Source organism: Mauremys reevesii, linkage group 3, assembly GCF_016161935.1.
Source record: "Mauremys reevesii isolate NIE-2019 linkage group 3, ASM1616193v1, whole genome shotgun sequence".
In the NCBI taxonomy this organism is placed as follows: Eukaryota; Metazoa; Chordata; order Testudines; family Geoemydidae; genus Mauremys; species Mauremys reevesii.
This window is the reverse complement of record NC_052625.1, coordinates 69,808,746-69,827,313: the sequence shown is the minus strand read 5'-3', so window position 1 is coordinate 69,827,313 and position 18,568 is coordinate 69,808,746. Positions and strand designations below refer to the sequence as shown.

General features: G+C 38.5%; 1 protein-coding gene across 8 annotated transcripts in view; it reads left to right on the top strand.

The window, feature by feature from the left end:
• Positions 1 to 18,568, top strand: part of SPAST (spastin) — a 59,308-nt gene that overhangs the window by 11,545 nt on the left and 29,195 nt on the right. For 4 of the 8 annotated variants that reach the window (XR_005595863.1, XM_039529079.1, XM_039529078.1 and 1 more), the window contains exons 4-7: positions 4,751 to 4,900; positions 13,259 to 13,452; positions 14,508 to 14,641; positions 15,001 to 15,094. Coding sequence is in view for 7 of the 8 variants with exons in the window: in XM_039529079.1 (XP_039385013.1) it covers positions 4,751 to 4,900; positions 13,259 to 13,452; positions 14,508 to 14,641; positions 15,001 to 15,094 (572 nt within the window). In the remaining variant the exon portion in view is untranslated. The remainder of the gene's footprint in view (positions 1 to 4,750; positions 4,901 to 13,258; positions 13,453 to 14,507; positions 14,642 to 15,000; positions 15,095 to 18,568) is intronic. The other 4 variants (XM_039529080.1, XM_039529081.1, XM_039529082.1 and 1 more) reach the window with 2 other exon arrangements.

The following is an 18,568-nucleotide window of genomic DNA, read 5'->3' as shown; positions in this document are numbered from 1 at the left end:
GAAGTAAACAAATTTTAAAATTTGATTTCATTTATAGTCATCTTAGATATAACAATAAGCTTTAAAAAAAAATCAAAATCACTTCTGTTTCTTAATTGATGGTATATGTTTTGTGTGCATTACCTGCACCTGACGTGCCCCAGTTATGGTAGTTTGTTAGCAAACTGAGTTGAATATTGGCCATGTGTGCCCTTAAATGTATTCCTGCAAAAGGAGATGTTAAAAGAAGATGAAGGTTGCAAAGGTTAAGCACTCAAAAGTCAGGAAATGACATTAAGGGAGTACATGAAATCTTAACTTTGCAACTTTATTTGTTTTATTGTAATCTTTAATTACACATTCGTTGTCTCATTCTGGGTGCAGGCTGAAAGGTGAATGAATGTGGCAGAGGTAAATAACGAATGAGGCAGGTGTTTTGTAAATCCTTGTTTCAGTCTAGTTCAAATTGTCTTTGAAGTGATATCAGTGCAAATCTACTGAAGTCATTGCTTTACTTTATTCTATAGAGACTCTTATGTCTGCCCCATCACTGTAGTTGAGCACCTGCTCCAGAGTTTTACCAGTGTAGCTGAGGGAAAAATTTGGATGGGGAGCTGTTGGTTAGTGGTGAAGATCAGAATCATGCCTAAAATATTTTAAAATTAATGATAGAATTTAAGTCCACATAAGTCAGACTTTTAATGTGAAGCAATTATATCACTGGGTGACATCAGTTAGACCGTTTATTACCTTTCTTTACTTCTGTTGCACCCTTGCTTTTGTCACTTCTGTCATTCATCCTGCACACTTGAGGCAATATTACTGAGGAATATGTGATATTGTAACTCAAGTGTATACTGTAATGCGGATGCACAAAGAGCCTTAGATAAGGTTGCACGTGCAACTGTCATGAGGTCTTCACTTTATGATCTTAGGCCCCCATTCCTTTAGTTCTGACAGACCCTTGCATCGATGAGGAGACCTAGTAAAGTCAGTGCAGCTCTATCCTTGCTTGAGGGTCTGCCTGCAGAGATCCAGTTGCAAGATCAGGGACTAAATGGTTTTTCCATAATAGAATAGTAGTCTTTTAGAATTTCCCAAGTTCCTTTAAAAAAAAAAATAGTCCCTTCATAATGACACTTACTTTTAAATCTTTTGTCTGACCCAGTGAGAGCTACCAAATGCTTTACTCTGTGTATGGTAAAGATAGAGACACAGATGAGGGCTACCTGGCTGAAACTCAATTCAGATATGATGGAAGTGATATTGGTAGTATAGGGAAAATAACCAGATAATGACACAGATTACATCTGTCCCTTTTAAGAGTTTGTCCAATATTTGTTGTTTGAGTTTGTCTCTAGGTTCTGTTGCATCCTTATCTGCTGTTTAAACAATCATTTAGAAGCATTGACTGTTATAGCTTTTTTTACGTTTGGCCAGGAGGTTGAGATAATTTATTCTGGATGTGGGCTGTGCCACTGTGATCCGTGCCTTTATTTTGAGATTAGATTACTTTTGGGCACTCTATTTAAGAGGTGGCACCTTCAGTCTTTTTGGAAACTGAAGCTAATGAAGAAAAACTCAACTAAAAAGAGACAATCACTGTAATGGCAGTCCAGGATATCTGGTTAGGCTAGATGCTGAATTTACAGATTATTGTATTTTGGATTAGAATACATGGCTGCAATTTACATGTGATAAGGAGTCAAGGAACTTTGTGTCTAGGAATGGCAGCCAATGCACAATTATTCAGGAGGATTTATGAATGCTCTGAAGATCTTCATAAACCTGGCATCCCAAATGATGATTCTAATTCAGTTGACAATCAGACCATTGTATTCTGCATAAGAAGAGGCACAGGAAAGATCTTCCTGTTTTGGAAAACGGTGTAGGTTTGGAATTGGGCAGTGTCACATAAGGGCATTGCTTGATGTTACCTACCTTGGAGGAATGATAAAATTGGAGACTGATTTCTTTGACTGCAAGAACTGTCTCTGAATTAGGAGGTGGTGTATCAGATCTTCCTCCGGTGGAAATGCTGTAGGATCCTACTCATCTCAGCTCTGATCGACAAGATATTGGTGGTATGTGACATCAGGAAGACACTTGCACCAGCAAGGGGTGTTGTCTCCATTCACTGCAGAAAGATTGCATGTCTTCCCACCAACACCCCCTTTAGCAGAGACCCTGGCCAAGTTCAGGCACAAAAGTTAAGTGATTTAGTCATTCCCTACTGAGTAAAACACATGCCTCCCTGTTTTGTGATGGCATTGGCTACTTGCTACTTCTTACAGCTTTTTTTATTTAAGCTTAATATATTTGTTCATAGATGGGAAATGTACAAGAACAGAGCTTCAAGAATTATGAAACTGAAGAAATCAGGTGGCGGATACATAAATAAAGAACAAATGTTACTTTCATAGAAGTCGGAGCTAAGTGTTACCAAAATGAGAGGAAATTAGAAGATGTTTACTGTATCTGGCTGGATGAGCAAAGAGTTTATTAATTAAACTTGATGGACAATGAAAGCTGGTCACAAGGAAAAAGTAGACTGCAGTTTTTGTTGAATTTTTAAGAAGCTTTATCAGAATAATACATCACCAGAGAGAGAGAGATTCTTCAATCAAGTGCTTTTTAACTTGTTTGTTTGGGAGTGAACACTTAAATGGGAAGGGGAAATCTCCCAGGAGGAAAGCTATTAATTTGGGGGGGAGGGGGGAGGGAAGGAGAAAAGTTCTCTCACTTATCTAGTGGAAACATATGGTTTTTAAGGGATTCCATAACTATACTGTTCTCTAAAGGAAGAGAAGAACTGCAGTACAGTACTTGCACTGTTATTTCATGTACGTTGTTAAGAAGCAAAGAATAGTATACTTTCACTTTCTCTAGTGCTGTGAATTTCTTTTCTGTTCAATTGTCAGTTGGGAAATCTTCTTGTTAACTCCAAATGAAAACACTTTGTCTCAAATTCTGGAAGCTACAGCAAAATGCTTAGGATCAGGTCCTCTGTCCAGAAGTAGAGTCTAGGGATCAGCTGGTATAGCTTCTCTAATATTTTAGAGGGCTGGTGTGAGGAGGCCGTAGGAGAAGAGGGATCTTAAACCATACCTTAAATATTAGCCCAAATGAAAGTGGCTACTTTCTCTTTGCCCCCCCCCCCCACAAAAAGGGGGGGGGCTATATCCCGTTTTGGGATGTTAAATGAGGAATCTTACAGATCACGTGTATATACTGTGTACATGTAGATAATATATATGCACATGGACTTATTTTAAATTAATGGATCCCCTACCAGTAATATGTCTTTTAAGAATGAATGCCCATGTCCGTACAAAGGGAAAAGTTGTGTCTAAAGTTCTAATTGTGTGTTCTGACACACGGCTTTTTCCCAGTATAGACAGGCCTTAAGGCAAAATGGAACAAGTGGGTAGCAAACAACTGGAAGGAGTTAGGGAGAATAGACTTTGGAAACAGTAATATGAATTGTTTATCTAGGTGAAATACGTTTTTTTAAAAATTAGCAGTCCCTTCTGGCACTACACTTAACTGTCTGTCTGACAGTTTCTTTTCGGCATTGTGATGGGGTGGCTTTTTTTTTTAAAGGGACAGGAAGTTTAGTGGCTTTTCAGATTGGTTCAGGGAAGGTGTTGCATGTATAAAGATGGAGTCAAATTATACTTTTTCTATTTTATTTGGGTTTTAATAATTTGCCCATCACCATGGTAACTGAGCACAAATGTATTTCTGGGGAAATCTAACATGCGTGATTGGGACTGGCAATATCAGCAGAGCAGGAGAACTGGGAAAGTAGATAAATAGGGAGGGGTAAAGTTGTGAAGGGCCTTAACAGCTAGGACCAAAAGTTTGTATCTATTGCAGTGCAGAAAGGGGAGCCATGGAGTGACTTAAAGTGACGCATTTATCAAGAAAATATGTATATTTTTAACTTGTGGGGTTGAGGGAAGGCTCCTGTCAAAATATATATATTGACTTATTTGTTTTATTTGTTCACTGCTAATAGCTTAGTTACGTTGTGCCATCCTTTTTTGTGGCAAAGTTCCTTCCCCTTAATCTTAAATTATTTTCATGAAACACATTCAAATGTTACTGAAGTTAAACTTTTGACTTGGTCAGAAACAAGGGTATTTTACAGTATTTTTTTAAAAATTACATGCAGCTTCCTAAGAAGTGAGAACTCTACAAACTTCAATTCACATTTTGAAATCCTGAAATCACCTACCTCATTTGAGTACTAGAAACTGTCAAACAAGTTTTGTTTATTACAGACACATTAAGTGTAAAATGTGGACTAGCTTACATACCTGTTTCGGTGAGCCACTTCTTGCGTGAAAGAGTACTTGCAAATGGTCAACACAAGCTCCTAATGGAAAACTTCCAGGAACGGGATTGTCATACAAATCCCACCGTATGTCAGATGGAGTCAAGATGATAAATCCTGTGCAGTGCCTTTGGAAAAAAATCCTCTGGTGATTTTTTTTTTAAATGGTACTTTTAACTAATTTAAGGATTGACTGCCAGTTTAAAACTGCTTTAATCGATTTGTACTTCATATACACAGATTTTTGGGTTTTTAGGTTCATAAAGTAGTTAGCATAAATAGAAATATCCCTTTTATCTTTGACCCTTACATCAAGTATACGGAAGCTGGCGTTGTCATTTCTATGTGATCAGCGTACATAAATTTCATTGGTTCATTTTTTGTTTTTTATTTGTTTATTTTGTCCTTTTTCCCCCTCTGTTTGTTGCATAGAGAAGCTGCAGGCAGTTTTGCAAATTCCCAAGCCGCAAATGGAGGTCTATAATGACAGTACTAACCTGGCATGCCGCAATGGACATCTCCAGTCAGGTGGGTTTGGTTTCACCAGCACCGAATTAATCAGGGGATGTCTGTCAGTTTCTGGTATGTTGCAAGGAAAATATGCTGAATTTCCTGGCCCCACATTAATTTGTTAAAATTTGTATGTTTCTGTTTTAAAGGTTTTGTAGAAATACATTCCATCCTCATAAGGCTCTTTGTTAATGCTGTTTGTTATATTGCAGTACTTGGTTGTCTATCAAAACAGCTCTCCTTCTTTGTTGCTCCATTTCAGGGTTTTCAAAAAGTTAGGATCCAGAAGAGTTTACCTTAATGTGCTTTGATCTAGTTTTGTTTCAAAGAGGACTAGATCAAAGTGCATTAATGAACTGTTAATGCACATCAGCAGGATCCATGCAGACTGTTAGTCCACAGCAGGCTAGTACAGGGTAGGGTCGCACACCAGCTTGCCATAAACTAAATATTGCTGTAGACAAGCCCAAAAGACAGGATTCCAAAAACACCTTTTCTTGTGGCTGTGTATTTAAAAGAGGTTAACATGATCATACTTTAAAGTTTAAATGTTAGCTCTTGATTTCTGGCATTTCCTATTAGAAGTAATTTATTGTACTGTAGTGATAGTCAGCATAAGATGTTCTTGGAAAAAGCCTTTGATGTTTTGTTTTGTTTTTAATATAGGACAGATACTGATCTAAACTCAGGTTAGGTTGCTTTAACTAAGTGTCAGTTTGTAATAGATTTTATATTTTCTGCTCTTAAAGTAAAAAAACAAACAGCAACACTTGCCATTTTTAACTATAGGTTTTCAGTTGGAGAAGGTTTTTTTCCTCTTTTCTCCCAAGTGATGGTACCAAGAATACTAAATTGTCACAAAAAGTGTATTTCCAGTTCAAGTGCTACACACATGAAGCAAAACGTCTCCTGAATTTCATAAACTGTTAAGAATTAAAAGGATGTCTAAAGCCACCAATATGATGTAATCAGAACTATAAACCCAATTTAGTCATACACATGCAGTGTAGATTAATCATGTTAAGTAAAATAAGGTTAAACACCAATGGAATTAACAAAACTCAGCTACAGAACTCAGAGCACAGCAATCTTAGACTAGTATGCAATCAGTCCTTAAAGTGACTGTCAACTTGAAATCTAGTCAGTTGAGTTTAAAAAAAAAAAAAAAAAAAGTATCTTTCAGCAATTCACTTGCCTTTGAATGCCCAAACTATTATTCTAACTATATGGCCACTTATTTTTTTTTTTAAATAGAAAAAAATCTCTCGCCTTTTGGCTTCATAAGACACAAAAACAAGGAAACAATTAAACTAATTACACATGTTTCAATTATTGTGTGTGTCTGAACAAATACATTGTCTTCTGGAATTTTTTCTCTTAGATTAGTTTTTGGCTTTGTTTGGAATGATGATGGGGTTTTTTAAAAGTCTGCATTTTTATTTTAAGTTGACATTTAAGCAAAACTTCATAACTAAATCAAGCTTAACAACTGATAGTATGAAATGGCCTAATAAAACTTTGGTTGTCTGCATCCAGATGGCTCCAAGTTTAAATAAATACACCCTACCCAACTTTTGAAAAAACATAGGCTGCTTTCTCTTTCATGTGCTCCACTTTTGGTTTTTTGCTCAGTTCTCCACACTAGTTTTCTAATGTGGATAGCCCAGAAAAAGGTTTAATAACTAGGCAGTCTTTAATTTTGGCAAGAAATAGTTCTAGCATTCACTTGCTTCTTTTCAAAAGTTCCCCACATAAGTACAAATTATCTCCTGTCCTTCAAGGCAGGAGTCAAAACAGGAGGAGTCTGCTTCTTCTGCAATAAGGTCATCTTATTTTAAAAACAAGTACATTTTTCTCTCCTCATAGGTATTACCATAAATTAAAAGTTGTGGAGGACAGCAGAATTGCACTGGCATTTTTCTAGGCTTTAAGCCCAATGTGAAAAGCCAGTTCCACAGTCTAAAAACTCTTCATTTCTATTAAAATGCCTTTTATTAGAATAAATGTTTGTTCCATTCTTTGATTTGAGCACTTGTTATCTAAGGTACTTACATGGCCTCCGTTGCTCTAGTATTGCCTCCCAACCTTCAATGTAGTTCTCTTCTCAACATCCCTATAGTAGGGAAGTACTGTATTTCCATTTTTGCAAATGGGAACTGAGCCACAGAGAATGCGACTTACCCAAGGTGGCACATAAGAAGTCTGTGGTGGAACAGGATCTAGAACCCAGGTCACCTCAGTCCTGGGATAGTACCCCTAGCCATTGGATCTTCCTTTCTCTTATTTCTGTTATATACATCTCTCTCACGTTCACCAGCTACTCAGGTAACTTTCATACTGTGAACAATGAGGTTTAATTAAAATCCATGGATATTTTTCCTCCCAAGGCTGCTGAAAATGGAGAAATGTTTTGTTACAGATTTGAACTGGTAAATTATGTCCTTGCTGGATACTTACACTTAAAGAAAAAACACTGTCAAGGGGAAAGTTACACTGTCAAATTTTGGGATCAGTGGATTATTCCTATAGAGTCATACTCCCCACTTCTTCAGAGTCTTTTGTAAAGAAATTCCTGAAGTAGTGAAGAGTCACTCTCTCTTCTGAATTTCAGATGATTGTATGAGCAGTGGCAGAGGTAGATAATGGAATGCCTCACCAGGTAACAAGACATGGACTAACAGGCTAGGATAGGTAGGGTAAAGTAATGGAGACATTTTCTCTTCTTCCTCTCCAGCCCCTCCAACTCCTGGCAGCAGCTAGGAGGCTGTAGGAAGGGACAAAGATAAAGTTACTTCTCCATCTACAGCAAGAGGGAAGCTTCAAATTTATCAGACCTCTGCTACTCACAGGCTGATCTGAAATACAGAATTCTCAAATAGGATATAGAATGAGACCAAGAGAGAGGTATCCAAACGTGCTGCTGCTGCTTCCTGGTATCTGGGCTTTTCATTAGGTTTTTGCATCTTGACCTTGTTGGAGGGGATGCCACCCTTTTCTTTGTATCTGTCTATCTAGATGTCTGGTAAAAAATTTTCAAGTTCTGTTGGTAAGGATAAGGTGGTGCTTACAGTCTTGTCTTGCATTCTTGTAAACATGCTGTCTTTAGTTCTGCGTTAGTCAGTTAATCATCCCGCCAACATCCTTCCTACACGTACCCTTCCATTACAAGAACATAAGTGTAATGTTAATTAACAAGTGCTTTGACTTTAGAACATCTGGCTTTTTTTCAGTTGCCGCTATTACAGTGGGTCAAAGCCAAACACCTTCCAAGGCCCATTCTTCTGTCTAAATAGCTCTCTGCATTTCTCATGGCTATTCTTTGGCAGGCCTGTATCATCAAGGTTTTTCTTTCAAAGCATTATTATTCTGATTCATTCTTTAAACTCTGTGGCAGAACCTGTTTCTGACTCTCACCTCCCAGGCCAAATACCCCCGATGTATATTCGGATGTCTCTACTTTTCATTTTGAAAATTTGGTCCCTTGGATTTTTATAAAACTCTTTACTATTGTGACACTGTCTTGTCTCTTATTTGTGCAGTTAGTCATTTATAGATGCATCTGTGGACCTCTCTAGAATGTAGAAGTGAGTAGTCTTGTGACAAAACTTACCTCTGGAGAATAAGTTACCTAATGTACCTGTTATTGTCTTTAGACTAGATTCCAACAAACCTACCCAAATTGTTCCATAGTGATAGATACATTTTGTAATAAAAAACTGAGGCAGTAGAGGTGACTTTGTAACTTCTAGCAAGGGCAGGCACAAGTCTTTAACAAGTCTATGTAGTTTTATTTTAATATTAATCCTTATGTGATATATACTTCAATAGCAATTAATTGGAATATTGCAGTACTCCTAATGTATTTACTTTGCCTTACTCCTGGGTCTCAAACTATGCTGAAATTCACTTTGTCCAATTGTTCTTGATGTACTCAATGTTAAAGTCCTGTACAGCTCTGTGTTGGTACAGTGTTTGGGTATTCAGCGTTTTGATTTTAGCTTGTGCCTGAAAAGGTTTGTCAGTGTAGGTATACAGATAGATATATTGGCAAGACACCTACTGGAGACATTCCTTTTACTGGTATAGCTTAAACTAGTTTCCCCAAACCGAGTAAGCGATTTTTTAAAAAAAAAAGACCTTTTTTGGGGGTGGGGGGGGGTGCAGTGTAGGCAAAACTAGGGCTTTTGCTGGCATAGCTTCTTCAGTGAGGGGTGGGGGGGTGGGGATTCACACTGACATAGCTATGCTGACAACTTTTACATCTAGACCAGGTCTTAGTAGATTTTTAACTTACTTAAAGAGAAGTTCAGGGAATTAAGCAGTTCCTACATTTGTCTTTTAATTTGAATGGATGTTGCTGAAATATCTGAGCGTGCATTTACTGAATGGGAATATTATAATTAACTTGACTATTCAGTGAAAGCTCTTCCAAGTGAATAAGGGACTAATTACGAATGATTTGATAGTCTTGTATTTGGTGCCCAGATACCAGTGTGATGGATGGATCAAAATGTACACGTAAACAATCTTTAAGATCTCTTTTAAAATGGAAATAGATTGCATAGTCATGATTTTGTTAGCAGAGTTTCACTAGAATTGCTGACTCACTGATCTTAAATCTGAATAAAACGCCTTTTCCTGTGGTTTGACACTAGTAAAAAACTTTTCAAGCAGAAACATGCCGTTCAAGAACTATCTTTAACTGTTAAAAGCACAAAAGTTGGTTTATTCTTTTTTGAAATGAATGAATTACTGTTTTTAATAGGAAAGCTGAATAACACATTTAAAGTGAACATTGGAACAATCTTCCTAATCCAATACTACTTTTGTTCCCCAATTTTTAGTATTGTCAGGCTTGGTAATTCAACTGCATGTTTCATTGGCAGAGTGTATAAAAAGCTTATATCGTATTCAGACTGCTTCCTCATACAGTGTAGTTTGGAATCTGAGACCTTTGTTCTCCATTTCATTGCGGTGAAAGCAACTGCTTCTTTGGCAATCTTCAGACAGAATTTGGCTGTCTGCTTATTCAGGCTGGGGGGTTGATGGGCTGGATGGATATATATCATAGACTGCAAGAGGCCTTTATACCCTTATTGTTGCAACTTAAATTTTCAGTGTTAGGGCTGTATGAGGAACAGACAAGTAGCAAAAACACAGGATATACAGAAACAAAGCAGAGTGGAGACTTTTTACCATTGGCATAATTACTGAATTGGGTTAACCAGGCCAATATATAACATGTGATTCAAGTTTCAAATTGAAGCTAGGCTATCTGGTGTCATTCTTGAAATTTAGATACAAAAAGTTCAAACTTGACAAGGCATCTCTAGATGCCGAGATTTCTTTGTCTATCATCTTGAAAAGATGATGTGACATAGTATATCCATGCAGCTTTTGGGTTGCAAAGTATCACTTTTCACCGCAGAGCAAAAATCAGCCTTACATTAGTTTCTTTTTAAAAGCTGCTTGTGACTTTAGGAATATTCACAAGTATGCAGCAAAATGTATCTGTTTACGATGTGATATTTTATAGAGATAAACACAAGAAACTAAAGCACTGTTCTGCTAAAGATACATATCACTGTATTGCCAACCCCAAGAATAAAAAAATCATGAAATTGGCTTAAATCGTGAGATCTAAACAAATTGCTTTTTTGTATGCTCTTTGAATTTTTAGGCAGCCCCTTTCTCCCAAATTTGTGTTGAAGATGTGATATTTTCACACTTCAGGGAATATCTACACTTCAGTCAGAGCTGTGTCTGCAGCAGGCTAGCTTTGATCAAGTCAGATTGAATAACAATAGTAGTAAAACTGGTGGCATGGATTAGCCACTGAAGCAGATACCTGGCATCATGGAACCTGGGCTGCAACAACTGCACGGCTCTTCTTATTTAAGCTGGCTAGCTGCTTTAATGCTGGGTTGAAAATGTGGAATTAATAGGTGCAGAAAATTACTTTTGGACTTCTTAATGTCCTGAGTGGTGGCATGAAAGTTACTGTATAAAAAGATACGAACCTGAGGAGCTTGTGGTTTTCTGGAGACAAAAGTAGATTGAGTGATGGTTCCAATTTTATGCCCCATTCCCACTGCCCCAATCCTCCTCATCTGCCATTTCTAATTAAAATTGTGACAATCTGATCTTTTGGGTGGGGAGAGGTTTGGAAAGTTTGGTCATTGGGTAAGGTGTTTGAGTGAAGGTGGAAAATAGGCTTCACTTTTAGAAGACTTCTAATGGTTATTTTTTAATCTACCTCAAATGAGTTATCTTAAATAACAAATCAGATTTAGTTTTTTCCCATCCTGTAATATAACACAGTATAGTATAGTGTTTTTTGTTTTTTGTTTTATAATGTTGGGTAGCTAATTTTGAAGTAACCTACTACAAATAATCAGTTCACAGATACTCAGACTTCAGTGCCAGTTCAGGAGTTCATACTTTTTAAAGTTAAGGCTCTGAGTTTATAATTCTGTAACTATAGCCTACGGAGTTTGTGAACTTTTAAGCCAAAGAGTTTTGGCTCAAGAAACTTACCAATTATGCAAGCATATCCTCCCATAGTTCACATGTTTAGCAACTTAATTCTGGTTCCAGCATTTTTGGAAGCTTAACACATCTCCAACTTATAAATGCCTGGACCAAATATCTCCAGTTCAAAAGACTTGCCTAACCACTATGGTAAAGCCCTTAGGATTTTTCAAGGTCCTTAGATGTTGCTTGCGAGGTGTCCTGGCAGTATTTTCACTAACCACTGCTGACCTTCTGTAACTTGTAAAAGGTTGGATCTCTGGTGCAGGAAGGCTGTTTAGGCAACGCCTATAGTTCATGTAAGGTTTGTCCCACTAACAGCTAGGTGCCACAAAGTTCCTCACTTGAGCTTACTTCTAGATAAAATTTGTATGAGGAATTTATAAATGTGATAGAAAAATTCAGTAGCCCTTCCAAAGTTAAGTAAAATTCAGTAGCCTGTCCAAATAATGCACACTATTAAACCTAATGCTTCTGCTTCACTGAAATATTCCTGCTTGACATTTTTATATATCTTTTTGAAAATATGTTTTTTACATTCTGAAAGTGCTTTCTCTAGAAGACATATGTTCTAGGAAGAAATTAAAAAACACTTCAGAAGTTTAGTTTCTTTCAGGAAAATTTTTCTTGTTGAGGTTGAAAATGTGCATGTTTAAACCAAACATTACAATCTTGAAGTTTAAAAATAAACCAAATAAAAATATTTGAAAATTGGTAAACTTGTAGCTGAAGTTTATCAATCAACCATTACAGGCTACAAAACCCAATTTTGCCTTCCCTCACTGTATATGCTGATGTGGAAACTAATGCTGTGCATTGACCATAAATCCAACCCTCCTCCAGTCCAGTTACTTGCTACAGAACCATAGATGCTATATCTTGCCATCCAACATCCACCAATCCTGAGCCTGAGAACCTCATTTTCCCCTGTACAATTTACGTGTACAGACTGGCTACCCTAGTGTACTTACTTTATTGACCCTACAGATACAAGCCATATACCCCTCTTAGCATCTCTGTATGTACTGGCCGCAGATGACTGTATCAGTGACCAAAACTGAGACCTTCTTACTTACCTATGGAGGAAAGCCAGAGCAAGCAAGTATCGGATGTATTGCATTATTTGTACTCGCTAGTTTAAGATGGACCTGTATCGCTGTTAGGTGTATGGTAGGCATGGAGGCTGCCTTAAAACTGTTTGTTGTATGAGAAAACTAAACTCTGAATTTCTTCATTCTTGGCCCTTCAGAGATTCCAACTTGTTTATGGTTGGAAATTTTTATAAATCTCAACTACCTTAATTTTAGCAGGAAATGAAAATGACCTTCTGAATAATAGAATTAGAAAACTACACTTTATATGTTGAATGTGCTTAGTCAATTATTGTTAACTTCTTAAGCACAATGCTGTGGGCATTACTTTTCTTAGGGAGAGGGATGCTTTGGACCTGGCAATTTAAGACTTGGCAACTTTTTTATTTATTACAGCAATTTTCTACTCCTGAAATGTTTGAATCCTTATGATCGGTATCTTCCCTGTAATATTCCCTTGAGATAGTGGAAGAGGGATATTGTTTATCAAATATTTGTTTAACTTTTTTTTAAAAAGACCACTAACTAGAATAGATTTTCAAAGTAACCTTTTAAAGTTAAGGGTTAAACTTAAGCAAAAAGCAAGTGGTTTTTATGGCATCCTGAAGGATTAGGCTTTTTTACTACTTTAAAAAAAAAAAGTGAAATGGTCTTTGTCAGCAAGTTAGAATAACTCTGACTTCAGGTAGACTTTTTTAACATGCAAAATTTTATAACTGAGATTGTGATATGTATAAAAAATTTATTAACACTATGCTGTGTTTAATATGCTGTCATGACAACATTGGCTTTCCTTTTTCCTTTGTAGAATGTGGAGCTGTTCCAAAAAAGAAGGATCCATTAACGCACACGAGTAATTCCCTTCCTCGTTCAAAGACTGTTGCAGTTGCAAAAACTGGATCCACAGGCCTTTCTGGTCATCATAGAACCCCTAGTTATAGTGGGATATCAACTTTCTCTGTATCTAGACAGGGAGTCAATCCTGCAGCTTCGACACACAAGGTATACCAGAGATGAAAACTCCAGCAGTTGTTGGGGCCCTTAATGCAAAACCCATGCCAAGCTCTAGTTTTACTAAATGTAGCCTAACCTCACATTAGCAATATTTCAGTTTAGGATGAGATTACTAAATGCACATGTTCAGTTGCTTATGATATTTTAAAAACTAAATTTTTGGTCTTAAACTTTCTGGGCTTGGTCTCAGTTCCAAAACTAATTTATAAAAAAAAACAACCAACCCCTCCCCCCACAAACTCCAAATCATACTTTATCTTTAAGCCAAGATTGTTTTTAATTGAATTTAAAGGGGTTTCTTTGTGCTCAGATGGTATTTTAAAACTTATTACCCACTAGAGCTAAAAGATACATGGAAATAATTTTACTCAAGAGCCCTAGACTTTCTTTTTTCTCCCTGTTCCCCATAAATCATGCAGATACAGTATCTTGTTTCTTAGCCCTAGTGATCATGCTTAAAGAAGGCCAATTACATAGACTGCACTTGAAGTATAGTAGTAAAAGGTCTATGCCTATAAGACAAAATGAAACAATTAGAAAGGAAAACAAAGATTAGAGAACAGGGAGAAAAGGACAAGAGACAGAAAACCGGATTAGAAATCTGATGGTGACTTCTGTGCTAGCATGATATGAAGGAAGGGGACCCATTGCCAAAGCATTACAAGAGTGGGTCTTGACTTAGTGAAAGTTTGGGACTCTCCAAACTATTGGTCATTTTATGGTCTTTTTGAATACACACTGGGAAGAATGTCAGTATTCTTATGGAAAGTGAATCCAAATAGAATATTTACTAATCCCTATTTTCTAAAAATTAGCATTTAACTTCAATTTTAGAAAAAATAATTACAGCTGCAAGTTCAGATACTCTAGCGTAGTGGATACATTCGGCTGGCCTGTGACACCTATATCAAAATGTCTGGCACTTTTTAACATGCTAAGTTTTTTACAATTGAAATTGTGACATATATCAACAATTTTATTAACAGTATGCCTTTAAAAACTGTATTTGAGAAGTCTGAACCAATTTTGTGTCTTGTCTTAAGGCTACTTCAAAAAATAGTCGAACAAACAAGCCTTCTACTCCTACAACTGCTGCTCGAAAAAAGAAAGACTTGAAGATATTTAGAAATGTTGATAGTAATCTTGCTAATCTAATTCTGAATGAAATTGTTGACAAGTAAGTCAGACACAAAAAATTGTTTGTATTCAGAAATCAAGCAACTCTGTTGGGATTGTATTTTGAATGAAAAACGAGTACATTTTTTTTCTTGGGGAAGGAATGAAAACCAGTTAGTAGTTTTATCAAACTCAGGAAATGTACTATCTTTTGAAATTTTATTTTCATGTTGACACTGAGCTAACTAGTCTTGAGAATGAATAAGTGCCTACAGATAGCAAAATGTGCAGTAGAATGAATTAGCTTCTAATTGGTTCCTTAAAAATGGTTAAATGCATGAAATCAGTCAGCTGCAGTGTGTGGTTTAAAAAAAAAAGTATCCCATTGTTAGGCTAATTGATATTCCATTTCTTTGTTAGTGGACCAGCTGTCAAATTTGACGATATCGCTGGGCAAGAGCTGGCTAAACAAGCACTGCAAGAAATTGTTATCCTTCCCTCCCTTAGACCTGAGGTAAGCAATTGAGTAATTTTTATCCTGTTGTCACTTACCTCCAGTATCCAAGAAATATGTTAGTGATGTCATTGTACAGACGCCAGTAATTATATATAACTGTGTATACACATTTTTGCAATAGAGCAGTCATGATGAAATGCTACAATGAGGTGAGTTAATGCAGTGGAATCTCTTATAGTGCTTCCACAGGTCTTCAGAGGCTTTATGACTCTGTCTAGTTGTGCTGTGAGGAGAGGTGAGTGATAAATAGTACCCCTGTAGCTCTGTCTATGCTAGCACTTTCATAGTTTATATAACCAGTGGTATGAAATGTCCTGAAAATGCAAGAAGGAAGGCTTGGTGGTAATAAACACCAGTCTAGAAATAGTCATAGTTTGAAAAAACGATGGGAAGTTAGCGAGGGAGCAGGCTATTTCAGAACTAAAGCAATGTGACAATAGCAAAGAGCTAACTGTGGCCTGGTCTACACTAGGCGTTTAAACCGGTTTTAGGAGCGTAAAACCGATTTAATGCCACACCCGTCCACACTAAGAGGCCCTTTATATTGGTATAAAGGGCTCTTTAAACCAGTTTCTGTACTCCTCCCTAACGAGAGGAGTAGCGCTAATATCGGTATTACCATATCGGATTGGGGTTAGTGTGGCCGCAGATCGACGGTATTGGCCTCCGGGCGGTATCCCACAGTGCACCACTGACCGCTCTGGACAGCAATCTGAACTCGGATGCAGTGGCCAGGTAGACAGGAAAAGCCCCGCGAACTTTTGAATATTTCCTGTTTGCCTAGCGTGGAGCTCAGATCAGCATGTGTGGCGATGCAGTTAAAAATCAAAATAAAGAAAGAGCTCCCGCATGGACCATGCGGATGTAATCGCTGTAAGGGCAGGCAAATCTGTTCTATCAGCGCTCCGTTACAGAAGACGAAATTCAAAATCATTTTTAAAAAATCTCCAGACAGACGCCATAGCAGGGGCTCAGCGCACTGCTGCGTGACAAATGTAACGGAAAGCCCAAGAATCAAATGGACGCTCATGGACTGGAGGACTCAAGCTATCCCACAGTTCCTGCAGTCTCCGAAAAGTATTTGCATTCTTGGCTGAGCTCCAGATGCTTCTAGGGTCAAACACAGTGTCCATGGTGGGTCAGGGCATAGCTCGGCAATTTACGTACCCCCCCCCCCACCCACCCCCAGAAGTGAAAGGGAAAACAATCCTCTCTTGACTCTTTAACATGTCACCCTATCTTTACTGAATGCTGCAGATAGACCCGATGCTGCAGCACTCAACACCAACATCCTTGCTCCCCCCCGCCATGGGTGGGTGATGGTGCAATACGTCTGGTATCCGTCCTCGTCATCAGCCTATTGGCACATGGGGCAGTGCAAAAGGACAGTAACCATGCAGACTAGCATCCGTTAGGTCAATCAAGAGTGCCTGGCCCTAATTTTTCCTGGTAGATGGTACAGTATGGCTGATAACCATTGTCGTCATAGCAACAGGGGGCTGAGCTCTGTCAGCCCTCACCCTTCATGTGTTAAAAAAAAAGATTCAATTGCCCCTGGACTAGCAGAGGGTTGCTGGGCTCCTCTGCTCCACACTCCTTACTGTCCTGTCTGGACTATCATAGCAGCTGGAGGCTGCCTTCCACTCATTTCTCACTAACAAGTCACTGTGTCTTATTCCTGCATTCTTTATTACTTCATCACACAAGTGGGGGGACAATGCTACGGTAGCCCAGGAAGGCTGGGGGAAAAACAGAATCAACAGGTGGGGTTGTTGCAGGAGCACCCCCTGTGAATAGCATACAGCTCATAATTTCTGCAGGATCTGACACAGAGCAGCTGTGCTCTCTGATACAGTGGTTCTCTAGTACACTTGCCCATATTCTAGGCAGGACTGATTCTATTTTTAGATACCAAAAAGGAGGGATTGACTCTGGGAGTCATTCCCAATTTTGGCTTTTGCGCCCCTGGCTAAGAGCAGCCAGGGGCACTTATGACAGCAGCAAATGGTGCAAAACGACTGGTAGCCATGCTCATCTTTTTACCAATTTATGGATTGGTAGATGGTACAGTATGGCTGATAACCATCTCTGCTGTCATGCAAAAGCAAAAGCATGCTGCTGTGTAGCGCTGCTGAATCGCCTCTGTCAGCGGCATCTAGTACACATACGGTGAAAGTCACAAAAGGCAAAACAGGCTCCATGATTGCCATGCTATGGCATCTGCCAGGGCAATCCAGGGAAAAAAGGCGCGAAATGCTTGTCTGCCGTTGCTTTCCCAGAGGAAGGAGTGACTGACGACATTTACCCAGAACCACCCGCGACAATGATTTTTGCCCCATCAGGCACTGGGATCTCAACCCGGAAATTCCAAGGGGCGGGGGAGGCTGCGGGAACTATGGGATAGCTACGGAATAGCTACCCACAGTGCAACGCTCCAGAAGTCGATGCTAGCCTCGGACCGTGGACGCACACCACCGATTTAATGTGTTTAGTGTGGCCGCGCGCACTCGATTTTATACAATATGTTTTACAAAACCGGTTTATGCAAATTCGGACTAGTCCCGTAGTGTAGACGTACCTTGTGTACAGATGTAGTAAGTGGTTGAGGCCAGAATTAGGTAAGTGAAGGAGAAAATTCAAGCAAAATATTATTGGCATTCATAAATGTAAAAGTAAACGTTTAAAAATTAATTTTGGACCTCAACTGCCTGATTGCTCTTTCTTCGTAGAGATACTAAGGTGAAGTTGCATGAAGATGAATCAGCTAGATACACAATTGAGTGTTTTACCTGCAAAGTAGGATGACTGGTATCTTGAGAGCATTTTTGTGGAACAAAGTGTTCTGTCCAGGATGAATAGGAAAGTGTTAATGAAAGACTGAAAAGCACTGTACATCACTGCAGTTGGTGGTAGTTACATCTGAACTGTGCAAAGAGTTGGATCTTGTGGGACACAAGTGGTCTAGCTTCCAAGGCAGACTACACACCAGTGACAGTCAAGCAGTGGCCAGATACACCAGTGCAGCATGGGGGCTTGAGGCATTCTAAGAGAATCAGGCCATCAACCGTATCAAATACTGCATTGAAGCTAGAGGATATGAGGGAGTCATGGTTTGAGTTCAGGACTCACTGATCACCCTAAAGAGGACTTCATTGCTATGGATCAGGCAGAAGCCAGATAGAAACAAATCAAAGATGCTGCGAACAGTGAAATGGTTAAAGATATGAATGTTTTGCTCCACTGTTTTTCTCCATTGTTTTGCTGAGGGGTAAACTAGAAGTGGGGCTGTAGTTGACAATGGGTGCTGGGGAGAGTTGGGAATGTTGGGGGTATGTTTGCCTGCCAGTGGTGACTGTGAACAGAGTTGGGTCATTTTTGCTAAGTATAAAGCTGTTTCAGAGAAGTAACATTGAAAACTAGAATGGGGAGGCAAGAAGAGATGAAATAAGTGGGTACGAGGTCCACTAATGA